The sequence below is a fragment of the Monopterus albus genome, unplaced genomic scaffold (assembly GCF_001952655.1).
Source record: "Monopterus albus unplaced genomic scaffold, M_albus_1.0 scaffold131.1, whole genome shotgun sequence".
Classification (NCBI taxonomy): domain Eukaryota; kingdom Metazoa; phylum Chordata; class Actinopteri; order Synbranchiformes; family Synbranchidae; genus Monopterus; species Monopterus albus.
In genome coordinates, this window is record NW_018128011.1 from 1,147,065 (window position 1) to 1,161,807 (window position 14,743).

Consider the following 14,743-nt stretch of genomic DNA (forward strand, 5'->3'; position numbering starts at 1 on the left):
TAATCCATGAAGGAACATCCACCCAATCAGAGCCGGATGACCCTGACAGTATCTGACGTGTAACGGAAGCCAAGCATAGAGTACATAAAGAGTGGAACGGAGCTGGTGTAGATCAAACACCAGAGTGAAACATTCATCAGGCTGACACAAAAAAACACTTCATGCTTATTGTTTGCTGCTGTTAAACCTTGATAAGGCAATATATCAGGTCTGTGGTTTGTTTTGTAGCTCCTCTGCCTTTCTTTGCTGCACCATTTCCAGATGTGATAAAGGCTTTAGCAAAGTGTGTTTGACATTAGCAGTTCACTTTTTCTGTGGTAGAGGTTTTCTTGTTTTTGATTCAACAAAAAGTCAAGATTCAACACAAAGCACATGTTCAGATCATATTCTGAATTATATATTATATTTCCTATATTATGCATTTTGACTTTCCAGAGTCAGTGGCAGTGTAATCGAATGCCTTGCTTTTTCCAACCAATAAATCCAAAGATATTCAGTTTATTGTCATTACAGACATCAGCCATAACATTATGACCACCTGTCTAACACTGCGCACACAGGAGTCAGTGAAGCAGTTGGTTGGCACTCATGTCACTCTGCAGCTCACTGTGCATCGTCTGATGCTTTTCATAGTTCTACTGTCAGGAAGAGCACAACTCAGTGAAAATCCTATGTAAAACGAATGAAAACTGTGGTTGTGAGGACAATTTAGGAATCTTTTTTTTTTCAAATAAATACACCGGTCTCCCCCTTCTAGGTGTGATATCCCCACTATAGTCACTGAATGTTTCTCTTCATAAAGTCCAGTGTACAGTATTTCTCTTTTTTTTTAACCATTTTAACAAAGATGAAAACAAATTTGTCTTTTAAGAAGGATGAATGAAATTTAAAATTTTAATCTACAGTAGGTCAACCTCATCGTCAGTGAGCCTTTGGTGTCCATGACCCTGTCAATGATTCATTGTTTGTCCTTTCTTTAAATCATATTTGGTAGGTACTAACCACTGCAGACTAAGAACACCCAACAAGACTTACAGTTTGGGAGATGCCCTGTCCCAGTCATCAGCCATCGCAGTTTGGCCCTTTGACACATTTTTCCTGTTTCTAACACATCAGCTTTGAGGACTGCATGTTCAGTTGTTGCCTAATCTTCCCCACACACTGACAGACACCATTGTAATGAGGGTGTTATTCACTTCAGTGGCCATAATGTTATGGCTGATTGCTGTATGATAAAGAAAAGCAAAGGGTAGAACCAGAAAATATAGGTGATTTTTGCTCCAGGAGAATTGCTGGTTAATTTTTTATCACTGAACTGGCTAATGGTTACAAATCTAGGTCACTGAATGGCCTAATCAGTATGAAACACAGCAGAGGACCACTGGAGCAGCTCTGGAGACACTTCACTAAAATGATTTCTTTCCCTTGCCACCCATCTGTATAGAGCCTTAATTTGTCTTTCTTTATTTTTTTTTCATCATGTTCAAGTCACAGAACTATGCACTGGACATCTTGATGGATAAATATTAAACCCTTTGACAAACCCAGACAGTTTTAACACGATGCAGCACTGTTTAGTCTGTTGTGGCCATCTCCCATCCCGGTAGCCAGATTTAAAATATTTACTTGCTCTTTTCATATATAGCAAATGAGAAATACTAACATACTCTTTTGTATGGAAATATAAAAAATAAAAAGTAACATCAATATGAACAAATATGAGAGATAATAAAGTGTTTTCATCTTGGTTCACATTCATTTCTATTGATTCTATTGTTCATTTTTTTCATCCAGATGGTCAGAAGACATTCTGGAAATACTGTCAGTACGTGTTACTAAACCACCTTCTGTGTTTGTCAGAGACTTCTTCACCTCTGTGACTCAAATTTAATGATACTACATGAGAAGAACAAACTGAGGGTAGGCTACAAATTTTCAGCCTGTGGAGAGAAATTGCAATTCTGACTGGAATATGCACAGACCAAGGGGCACGGCTGTGACACCAGAGATATAAATTATGAATTTCTTTCTTTGAAATAGAGCACAGGACATGTGACTAACAAGAAATCTGTCAGTTGTTGTAGAATGAATGCATGCACAAGCCTACGGTTGCTTCATGACTGCGAGTCCCACCCTTCCTAAGACAAGTGTATCAGTCTAAACTTGTTACGTATGTATGTAGTCTGGTGCTGAGTGACAGTGTTGATGGAGGCAGCAAGCTGCTTATTCAGTGTGGCTCACTGCTCAGTAATGAAGGCACACCACTACACTGCTTCAGCTTCACTCCGCTCTCCAGCTTTCATGGCGGCTCTTATTATAATACACCTTTCCCATCAATGATGTCGATTCCTGTGGTGAAGTTGCTCGGGTCCGTCCCATAAAGAAACCAAAAACCTTCTGTGAAGCATGTCATCCCTGACAGCGACCGTGCACATGTGTGGAGGATGTTGCACAGGGGTTAGTCGTGACAGAGGGTTCGCGGCAGCTCATTGGTCAGGATGTGCCACCGCTCCACCTTCTGGCCCTTGTTCTTCAGGCACTCCATCCAGTGACGGAGGGCATCACCCTGGGAGTGACTGCTCAGACAGATACCACCTAAACACCAGCAGGAAACAATGAGAAGTAGTTAATAATATTAGTTCTGTGCCATTTCACCCTTGCCCTGTTCATTAACAACAATTTTTCTAAGAGGAACTGTGAAAAACAAAAACTCTGACTAAACCTCCACAATATAAATTGCCAAAAAGGTGAAACTGTCCTTTTGTTTCACTTCATTCATCTATTTGAATCACTTAACTTATCAGATGTGAGTGTTGTTTCAGAGATCTAGATCCAGGCTGCTGTCGGGCTCTCCATTATATAAAAGAGACACAGCTTCTGAGGTTCACAAAAAGTAATCTTACCAGCATTATTTTAGCATTAAGCCAGTAACTCTGAACAGTGGCGGTTTTTGACATGGGCGAACCGGGCAGCCGCCCGGGGCGGCATTTTTTCATGACACATGGGGGGCGGCACAAGCACTTGGAAAGAAAATAATCTGTGCCCCTAAGCGGTTTTCTATTATCTATCATATGTGGTGCCCCTGCTTGATGAGAAGGTGCCATGCACAGAAGCTGTGTGAGGGTGGAAAGGGGAGGGGAGGGGGCGCGGGCGCAGGAGGAGAATTCAGGAAATCGAGAACCTAAGTCAAGAACTTCCCTCACCTGCCATCAAAAAGCATGAGCCTCCTTGAGCTCATCACTTTTCTGCAAGATAAGGATCTATCAGAGATCTACCCTAACTTTTGGACTGCTCTCAGGATTGCACTTACTCTGCCAGTCACTGTGGCTCAAGCAGAGAGGAGCTTTTCAAAACTGATTATGGTCAAGTCATACTTGAGGTCAACCATGTTTCAGGACCGGCTCACTTGCCTTGCTATCAGTATCAATGACTCAATAGGGGAGCAGATTTCGTATGATGACATTATTGATGATTTTGCATCAGGGAAGGCCAGAAAGGTCAGATTTTAGTTTTAGTTTGTGTTTTCTGTTTTTAGTGCAGTGTAATAATAAGATTTTCTTTAGTGTGATTTGTGTGATGAAGGATTTGTGCTATTTAGAATATTTATTCTATATTTTATTTGTATATTATTCTTAATAGTTTGATTTGATTTATTCTTTCAAACATGTAACAACAGTCAATATGTCAACACACATAATTTTACACATATCCAACAAATGCTAATCCATTGTCTTAGACATATACAGTATTGTTACAGTAAAACATTCATTCATGCAAAATTTTGTGTTTTTTTCCTGTTTGGGGTGACGCTCAGAGGGGGGGTCTCGCCTGGGGAGTAATTCAATGTAGAACCGCCACTGACTCTGAAACAGGATCTGAATGGTTTGTGGAATGTTTTGAGCTTGGCATGATACAGAAGGGTCCATCAGAAGCCTACGCAGTTTTGAATGGTGTTGACTCCGTTGTGAGACTTTTCTTTGTTTATTAAAGTATTTTTCCAGGCATTTTTAGCCTTTATTAATCATTTGGTTGCAGAGAGGCAGACAGAAGGAGAGAGACTTGTGATAGAGCTGTCAGCAGTCAAACCGCTGACGCCTCAAACCCCAAAGTGGTATATGGTGTGCAGTGCCATACCCACTCAGCTATGGGCCACTCAGCTATGGACCGATTTTTCCATTTCTTAACTGCACAACTTATCATTTTATTGACATTTTTACACTAAAATCATTCAGGTGGAAACTATCTGGGAAATGGCTCAAACTCTTGTATTTGGTCTTAACATCAAAAACCAAATGTGTTCATGTTTCTTTGAATTTTTTTAGTGTAGCTGACAAAAAATTAACTGAAAAGAATAAGGTTGATTAAATAGTCAAAGACCTCCAGATGGGCAGAGCCAAGATGGTGGCCACAGCTGGTGGTACCGAGGTGGCCAGCGTCCCCATGGTACCACCCATGCCAGAGTCAGGGTATAATGCTTATCAGTATTAATGAATGACAATGAAAAATAATGCCAAATTGTTGCCTTAAATACAAGTAACATTTTTCAGATGCATTATAATCTGAGTGTGTGAGTTTCCCAGCCTGGCCACCCCATTTAAAATTTTCTAGATTCACCCCTCAACCTCAAAACTGTAACTAAATATAAAAGTAGCTGGTAACATACTACATCTATTTGGTGATTTACATTATTGTCGGCACCTGATTACTGTTTTAAAACAGGCTTGAAAAATGTGAACCTACCCTTTAAACTGTTGAGCGGTCTGATTGCTTCAGAAAATGTTTTCTATGGTGGTGGTAAATGTCTGGTTTTGGTACATTAGGCTAATACTGCAGCTTCAGGGCAAACACAGCTGTTAATTAAACACAGTGCCGAGGACACGGGTTTAATGAAGATGTGGTTTTCATGTAATTCTCCACAGAAACAGAGTAGCTTTCAAAATATTGGAGAAATACAGATGGTCAGAGTGATAAATATGCAGCACTAGCCATGACAAACAGCAGCATGTGTTAGAGTCATTATTTACTGTTGCAGCATTTCTCACAGCTGAATCAGTGGATGATCCTGTCAAAAATGTTCACTTTATTATTTACTCAGATGCTCTCTAATCATCTATAAAGCAGACTGAGAAAAGTGTTCGGTCACCACTAAGTTTCCTCTACAGAGAGCATTTCCCAGATTTCTTTTCTCTGGCAGGGTGAGTGATCGGTCTCTCACCTATGAAGTCATTGGAACGTCCAAGGTCATAGTCCCACACCGTCACCTCCAGCACCTTGTTGGCCAGCTCCAATAAGGAGATCTCATAGAAAAACTCCTGCAGTGATCACACACATTCAGAGATCCAGATTTAGACCGGAATACACATATGTGAAATCCAGCATTAAAAACCTGGTTTGTTAGGTGGGAATGAACAGCAACGACAAAAGTTACATTTTACAGCCTGTGTCACACTGTATTGGCCCAGTTTAATTAGGAGGACAATGGACTCCAGAGGGACATCAAGGCAAAACTGGGGAAAGTCTAGCATATATTTTACCAGCTCAGCAAAATCTGGAAGTCCAAACAATACAGCTTTAAAACAAAGTTCTGTCTGCAGAATATACTAGCAATGTCAAGTCCATCCCAATATAGGGTTCTGAAGGCTGGTGGACACTGACGAGAAAAGAACTGATATATTCCAGATTCAATGGACATTTTCTGACCACAGCTTTTAAATGATACAGGAAACCAAAGGCAAGAACATAATGAGTAAAACTGGGCAGAGGCAACTGTGAGGCCTGGGTCGTGTGCTTTGAGTGGAAGTCGATCACTTCCCAAGGAGCTCACGTTGGGCTTACGTCGGACAGGGAATGAAAAGAATTATGAACAAGAACATATCTGATATGAGCGTTTTTCAACAGCAGCATGTGCTTTTCAGGAGAAAGCATTCTAATTTAGTGCATGGAGAGCATGGTGTCTATCTGACAATGCTTTAACACTATTCTGGTTATTTATTATGCTGGAAAAACATTGGAGACGTTCCCACTGAGGGGATGACAGGTGGTTAAAAGAACAAGATGAAACAGACTGGGCACAGACAGAGCAGCTGCAGTAAAAGGCAGATCAGGGTAAATTTCAATGAAACAATAACTTTAAAAGTGAAGAGAGTTACTATGAGATCATTAACATGGTCCCTCTGTGAGAGCAAAGCGGAGGTGGAGCCGCGGTGGCTGCTGGACCCGCTGTGACAGCTTGAGGGAAGCAGCTGTGGTCTTACCTCATTGAACTCTGGGTTGAGGGTTTTTTTCATCACTGCTGTTTTGTGCTTGGATTTCTTCTCTATGTCAGGCTTCAGGTATCTGACAGGAGGCAGAGAAAAGGCGGGAAAGGCACATTAATTCAAAACATTACAGTGTAAAATGAAATGACTAAACATGAGGCGGTGTAATTAATTAAAGGGGTTTTTGAGTCCTTGAAGCATACATTTGCTCTCTGCAGGATTATTTTCATACTGCAGTCCAATGAATTCATGTAATTCACCATTAACTAAGTGGTAACTAATAATTAATCACACACTGTGTCCACGTTACAGTGCAGCACACATACATAGCTCAGCGATCCAGACAGCATTGGTGCGGTGGCTTTCGCGAAGCCACTGCACCAAACAGAGCTCTAATGTAATTGGCTCTGACCAGTTATTTTAAGAGATGACACAAGAAAATAATAAAGGCGGAGGTGGAGCCTGGGCCGACACACTCAGCTGTTTCTTCTTCATCACAGTCATTCTTCTGCAAAGTGCTGCAGGCTAATAGGAAGAGAAAAGACAGCTGAGACCACGTATCATTTTAGGGCCCTGGTACCCTGTTATCTCTGTAAGGATTTTGTTTGAGTGACTGGGAAGCTGTGCAGGAAATTAAAATGCCCAGAGCTGCGGGCTGGAATACTCCAACTGTTAATTTTCTCATTTTCTCAGAATTGACTTTAGTGGGACTGCTGTTAGTGGCTGTTCCACAGCTGAGACTTTTGTAGATTTGTGTGTGGGGGGCCTTCAGTTTTCTTTGCATTCTGAATGTAAAACATAAAAGAAATAAGAAAGAAAATGTCTAATGGTCAGTGTGTACTCTTAATTTGGAAGACCATCATACAACACTAAAAACACTGCCATGTAAAAGTCAGATTAATGTCATACTGTAGGTTTTGACAGATGAAGCCGGACATAGACAGATCAGAGAAGAACTGGCAGACCACATTAACTAGACCTTGTTTGGTTTTTAAAAGGAATTCTGACCTTTTTTAAACTGATATATTGGCAGAGCGTGAGCCGTGACAGAGCATGCTGATATTCTGGACACTGCAGTCATTTTAAAACTGGCAAATCTTTGCGAGCTCACTCGACCCCTCAGCTGTCAGTTGCCCTTGCATTCTGGCACAAACTCAGTTTGTATTCTGACTGTGTGCAAAAGAAAACTCCCCCCTCTTCAGCACAAGTGTCCCTTGAGTACACAAGGAGAAGAAACAAAGCAAAGAGAAGCCTAAAATCTCAGACTCTGGCCCCTGGCATTTCCGTCTGACAGAGTGAGATACTGCTCACGCTGTTTCCTTTTCTTTGCCGATAATCCTTCGGGCTGGGAAACAGATGGTGCTTCTATAACAACAATTGCATCATTGATTGGTGAAGTTAATAAGATGGCAAAAATCCACATTTTAACTGGCTCATTAATGTAGAAGTCCAGTGTTTCGTCAGTGTCCTTACAGAGGTCTGCAGGGAGGGACAGGGACTTGTTTGATGTTGGTGACTTGTGTTTTTTGAAAGCCTACCAGTCCACATGATACAAGCTGAATATGATTAGCTGGTGAGGTTGTTATCTCTTGGCATATGGTAGGGCCAACAGAATAACAGATACTTTTAACAAAAAGCACTGTTACTACCCAGTAAAACCCATGTATCTCCAAATATGATTTTTTTTTTCACATAAACCAAACAGTCAAGTATTGCTTTAGGTAAATGCTTCATACTTCCTAATAACGCCTGTTTTTAAGGACCGTTATTATGTAGATTGTGATTTACAGTGTAATTTTGTTGCATGATTCAAGCACAAATAAAATATTCTTTCCTACTGGTTCTTAAATGTGGAAAAACAACACTAATGGAGACAAGGGAGTAACAATTGAGTATTTTAGGGGGAAAGAGATAAATTATACCATATGTATTTTTGGAAAAACTCAGTACCTACTGTACATGCTACAGTACTGGGAAACAAAGCTATATCGTTTGTACTGTGAAATTAAAAAGCAAAAAGGGGAGAACATTCTCACATCACAATATATTACAGTTCACATACCAGATTCTAGCAATACACAATTTTTATTTATTTTTTTCAGTTGTGAGTAGTTCCTCTATTTCCTTCGTGTGTTGCAAAATATATGAGGAACATATAAAACATGATATATTGCTATATACTAAACCAGCAAAGGTATACACAAGTGGAGTTACAATGATTAGTCAGTTAGTCTATTCGTCAACTAACAGAAAATTAACTCAAAACTATTTTCATAATCATTTATTAAACATTTAAGGTAATTTTTTATGCAAAGATACCAAATATTTCATGGCTACAAATTCTCAGGCTTGATTATTTGCTTATTTTCTTTTTCAATCATTTTAATTTATTTTTACATAATTCTGAACAGTTGTTTAAACTAGACAAATGTTGTCAAGATGCCACATCGGACTCTCTCACTATTTCTACTTCTTACAAACCAAACAATCAGCTGATGGCTCCACGTTGCGCAGTAAAATGCCACTCACACATTAATGCATACATAATAAAATTGAATATATGATACTAAAACAATCACAGGGTCAATTTTTCAGCATTATGAGTAATTTCAGTTTTTGACACTAAGTAAATTTTCCTAATTAAACTTACACACTAAGCAAAATGTTCATATAATTTTTATTTGACTTTTTTCTGTGTAATTAGCACTTTTACTTAGTTAATGGCTCTGAATAATTCTTCCACAATTATCCACACACTGTGAGATCCCTTTATGTCTTCAATAAAACACATGAAGCAAGAGCACTTTGGGGCTTTTGGAGTCTTCCTGGCTCATTATGATTTGTAGTCCATGAGAACACAAGTACACAGAAGATAAGATTCAGACTGAGACAGGCTTACTGTGTCTCCTTTAACTCTCCTCTGTGTTGCCTCAAAGTAATTCAAAGCCTAGTGTAGCTGCTGTGGGGCTGAATCATGCTGTGAGATGTCAAAACCTGCAGGGAGTTTTTACGTGTCAAGAGTTCTTACATTTTAACGTAAGGGTCGGAGAATCCATTGACGTCCATGGCTGCCAGGTGAGCGCAGCGTTTTACTCCTACACAAAGACCCCCGCTGCGACGGCCATCACCTCCCTCTATGTCTTTATCTTCCGAACTGACCGGAGGCAGAAACTGCAGGGAGAGAAGAAGACGACCTCTCTCCTCCAGGCTGTGAAGCTGCTGGTTTTCCCACTGTGAACAAGATTCAATTACATCATATTAGTTTAATCAGATTAGTTTGGTTGGATTCATTTGATCAGGACAAGCTGGTCAATCCCTTAGGCTGGATTAATATAATCAGTTTAATTTAGTCTGATTAGTAAGAATCATTAATCAATCATTCTGCACCGAGAGATCATCAGGGTCGATCAGTGGGTAACAAAGTTCAGGACTTTGACACTTTGGTTCAGAGTTACTACACTGAATACATGTCATATTTCAAGTCACTCGGACTTTTTCCATATTAAACCAATGTGAGCTTGTTTCTAATGTTAACTAAGTGCTGTGAGTACAAAACCTAACCAGGCTGTACAAGTGGATATTGTACTGCAAGATCAGATATTCTAGCAGAAAAACAAATACATTGTCTCTGAATGTCTTATTGATAAGTTTAACATCAACATACGTATTTGCAACATGCCACATACAAAAATTAACAGCTCGTTGTTACCTTAACACAAAACTTAAACTGAATTTTGTGCAAGCGTGAGAGTGCAGTTAATTCCACCACATTATCAACAGCCACCAGCATCCTAACAAACCAGCTGACTCCATGTCAAGGTACCGTTACCACTAAGGCTGTGCTGCTCAACCTACCAAGCAACAGCCTACTAATTTTTATATATAAAGAACAAATAAATAAATCTGAGTTGACTGACAAAATTCTTAGTCGGGTAAAGCCCTATAGCCATTGAGAAGACAAAACAGCATCAGTTCTGCAGACTGGTAAAAATAAAAGTTTAGAAGTACAGACAAGTTCTGTGTTAGCAGTAACAACTCTGAGTGCACAGGTGGAGCTTACAGCATGACTGAAATTGGCAGCGATCACTGGATATTGAAGTTATTCTGTCTGCTTTTAGCTTCATCTGGAATCTATCATTTGTTGTAGATGATTCTGTATAATTCCATTTTCTCCCGATGAGCCGGAATTTCCCGCATAGAAGAAATTATGTGAGTGAAAACATGAGAAGAGAAGGTCAGAAATACCCCACCATTCGTAGTGTTCATTACAACTCCTCTCACCGCAGGGTCCAGATCGGGTGTTTGTCACACAGCAGAGGGCGATCAGATCAATGGTTTAATTCTTCATCTTTGTCTTGCCCACTTTCTTCCTCATCCTGAATCTAGGTTCCCTCTCTCTACTGGACTCACCAGCTCAGTCCATCAACCCACCAACCCTCATTACAGGCAAGCTGCCTGAGCTCTCACTTTACCACCTGCATGTCTCACTTTGGTCCACTCATCCTCCCTCACACTTTCACCTTTTTATTTGCCTTAAAAAGAGACCAAATTTTTTTATTTTTCATCAGTTAGAACTTCAGAGAATTCTATCTAAAATTGTCATTTTTACAAAGTGCTTCCTACAGATTCAGTTATTATTTGGCTCCAAAGAGCTGAAAACTACCTAAAAAAGAAAAAGGTCAGAAAGTAAACAGATCGATGGCTTTTAGTGGGAGTCAGCACAGCTTGGCCGGATTTCTCTCCCTCCCACTACCAATTGGTGGGAGAGGCACTTTGTAGATGAACCCTGTGCTGAATAAGATTTCAGCTCAGCAACATTTACAAAGTCAGCCTCTCTGGCTGAAGCCAAACAAACCATCAGTCCAGCCCTGGATATCCATTCCAATCCACACTTCATTAAACATATTCCCCCACTGGAGGAAATGTCATCAAGCTGCAGGTTCATGTCCCAGGTGAGCAGCTGATGGGCAGCCAGTGCACGGTTAACCCATCAGACTGCGAGCTCCATCCTCATGTATTATGGCAGTGTTTGATGTGGAAGAGTGAAGTGTTAAGCTCTGGGACTCTGGTTTAACTGACAGCTGACCTCACAGGAAGTCCGAAACCTGCTCACTCACTCACTCTCAGCAAGAGACTGGATAATGACAGCACGAGTCTCTGTTCAAATACCTAAAAGCCTGTCTGACAATGACCACAGTGGACTAAAGCCTTCTGTCCACATTTCACCTCAAACAAGAACAATGGCTCAGAAAACCATTGTCATGAATAGAGTCTCTCACATTATAACAGAGTGCCCACAGTGATGTCCTTTTCAGTTATGAATCATTAGTCTGCCCATTATTTTTTTGATTGATTGGTTGGTCTGTAAAATGTCAGAGAATGGTGAATAATGTTCATCAGACTTTCCTAAAACCCAAGCTAATGTCTTCAGATGTCTTGTACAAATACTAATCTGAAACCCAAAGACATCTAATTTACTAGCACCAAAAACAGAGAAAACAGAGTAAGACTGGATGATGAGGATGATGTGAGCAGAAGATGAATATATTTTTGCCTCATTAGTTCCTGTCTGCATTTTATTGTGCAACCGTGTATTGTGCAATGACAATAACATGGAGTCTTGAACTTTGCCAAATAGTTTAATGATGTTTTGATTTAAATGACACAATTTAATAATAAAAAATGCTAAATTTGAACATAAGTCAAATTAAGGGAATAAAGAACAGTACTTATTTTAGTAAAGATACAAATGCAGCTGTCTATCAAAGAGACTAAATGTGAATATGAACATCAGACCATGCATTAACCAGTAAATGTTTTTGGATTGAGGCTGCTAATTAGACATGCTGGTATCATTTTGTTTAATTAGACTCTTTGTCAGAGTGGGAAATCCTGTAAAAAAGCACAAAGAGGAAACACATTCATTCATAGCTGCTTAGTGTAGGGTGAAGGCTCCCTATTGAAAACCACATTATGTTTCAGATTAAACAAACTATCATATTTGCAGAGAAAGAGAGAAAATTCACCAAAGACAAAGCCATTCTCTAATCTCAGACTTACAAACAGAAGCACTCTGTCAGACTGATCTGCCGTTTGTTTTCAATTTGTGTTTTACAGTCGGTCGCTCTCGGATCAAGGTGCACAAACAAAGGGAGGTGAGTCATTAAGTAAAGCTCCTGTTTGTCACACCACACCAAGGTCAATTGCTTGAAACTGACAGAAGGGTTTCACCAAAAATACATGCCTGTGTTTTTATTATAACAACTATAAGACGGCTGAGGTGAAGGCAGACCGCTAATGAGCTCACACCAGGTTAAAAAACCCAGATGCCAACGAACCAACGAGAGGTTTAGCGCTGCATGTGTCATACACACCATGAATCTAAACAAATCTATAAAAGTGTCTAATTGGACCGTGAAGTCCAAACAAGTGACAGAATCAGGTGACAGGACATGTCTCCAAAGACAGCGCCAAAACACCAGGGGCAACACATGGCAGGTGATGGAGGTAGTTTTGTAAAACCTGGTGGACAACTGATCCCTTAGAAAGACAGTTTTTGGTTCCAAAAAAAAAGCAACAATCACATAGAAATGTTTAAGACAAATTATAGCAATGTCAAAAATCAAGCAAGACCAATAAGTTCCAAGTTAAGACTGCCAGTAAATTAAGACTGACAAGTTTACAGTCAAATCAAGACTGGTTGTCTAGTTTGACAAATGTGACTGGCTGCTGTTGGAGTATGGTGGGGTATGGTTTCTGATTGTTGTGTAGTGGTTACATTCTGAAGCACAAATAAACACAAACATGATTCCACACAACCCTGCAAGAAGGACTTTGTGTGAATATAACCAAGACACAACACCCTCCATCTCTGTTCTGGTGTGCCCTCTCGTGTGTGTGCATCTAAGCCCTGCAAAGACACAGCAGCAATGTAGTGATAGTACCGTGAAGGCCCGCGAGACTAAATGGGGAAATAGTCTGCTTCACTTAATAAGGAGCAGTGGAAAACACATTTGCATGTCATCATGTGGCACATAATTGGAAATAATCAATTTTCTGACCCTGTTCTCATGTTCACTCACCCGTGCTATGTTCAGACATTGTACAGTACTAAGGGGCAGGCAGGGTAATGTCCGAGTAGACTTCCCCGGGCATTTCCCACTCACGTATTTACACACACACTGCTTACTCACACAATATCCTGACAATACATATCTGCAAAGGGTAGTGAAGCAGTGAGTGAAAGTGAGTTCCATCAGGAGCCTATCGGTCAAAGAGATACCAGAAAAGAGTTTGCAAGACAGAATAAATAAAGATTTGTGTGAATTAATGTGAACAAAACTTGTCAGAGATAAAAAAAAAATAATAATAAAAGAAAAACAGACCTGGAGTGTAAAAAAAACATGGGGCTCCAGGGGAGATGCACATCTGTGAATTGATAGAATCAAATTCTATCTGCAGCATGAGATGCACAATAAAAACGTACATAAAAATACATCTAAAACACGCTGAGTATAAATTAGGGATCAAAGGATGATTCTGATTAATTACAATGTGGGTCTTTTGTTCATGGTACTGTGAAGTAAAAATAACCCTGTACTGACCAAGTTAACAGCTGAGAAATTGATCAGACTCTTAATGATATTAAAGTTTGAGTCTGACAATTTCTAAAAAGTGGCTGAAACAAGTGAAAGTGTACTGACAAGTGAAATTATCACATCATAGTCACTCCATTGATCGGACCTCTCTTATTTTAGGAAAATATGAGTATGTGAGACTGAATGACTCACTGAGACAGATGTTTTATCCCTAGAGCATCAACTGGGAACAGACAGTGATTTTTTAGCCCCTCTGAAACAACATTTAACAACAAATCCACTAGCCAAGAATAAACACACAGGTCCATTAGTCATCCATGTGGACATGTGTAGTGTAGTTTGGTAAATGGGAATGACAGACCAATAACAGATTGTTCAATCCCTTTCTGTGGTTTAGTGCAATTTCGTGGAGAGATTTTCTAACCTGCGGGGCAGTGATCACAGTGGTCTTTACTGTAGGGTTCCAGGAGTCACCCAGAAAAATGAGCTGTAGTTTCATCTCATCGCGGTTGAATTCATTGGAAATGATGCTAGTTAGTGGGCTTACAATAAAGACTAATTTAGATAATGGCTTTCATTCCACTCTGCCATTATAATCTGCCCACATGGAGGAAAGGAAGCCAGAACTGATCACAACAGCAGCTCCATGGGATGATCACAGGGACTAAAACTGAAGATCTGAAAATAGACACAGACACTGTATATGCTGCTCTTTATCCAGAGCCCAGTTTGATCCACTTCAGCCAAACATGGCCCACAATTTTCACTGAACCACAGAATAAGTAGGTAAAGTACCTTTAAGAGTAATAATTCAGCCTTTTGGAAAATATGCATTTTCTATATTTCTGAGAGCAAAATATCAAAATCATGTCTGTGTGCTCAGTACAG

General features: G+C 39.9%; 1 protein-coding gene across 1 annotated transcript in view; it reads right to left on the reverse strand.

Moving 5' to 3' along the window:
* Positions 1-885: 885 nt before the first annotated feature.
* Positions 886-14,743, reverse strand: part of doc2a (double C2-like domains, alpha) — a 57,076-nt gene continuing 43,218 nt past the window's right edge. Inside the window, exons 8-11 of the mRNA XM_020613238.1 lie at positions 9,286-9,488; positions 6,255-6,336; positions 5,216-5,312; positions 886-2,595 (exon numbers count right to left, since the gene is read on the reverse strand). Of these exons, the coding sequence (XP_020468894.1) occupies positions 2,459-2,595; positions 5,216-5,312; positions 6,255-6,336; positions 9,286-9,488 (519 nt within the window). The 3' untranslated portion in view covers positions 886-2,458. The remainder of the gene's footprint in view (positions 2,596-5,215; positions 5,313-6,254; positions 6,337-9,285; positions 9,489-14,743) is intronic.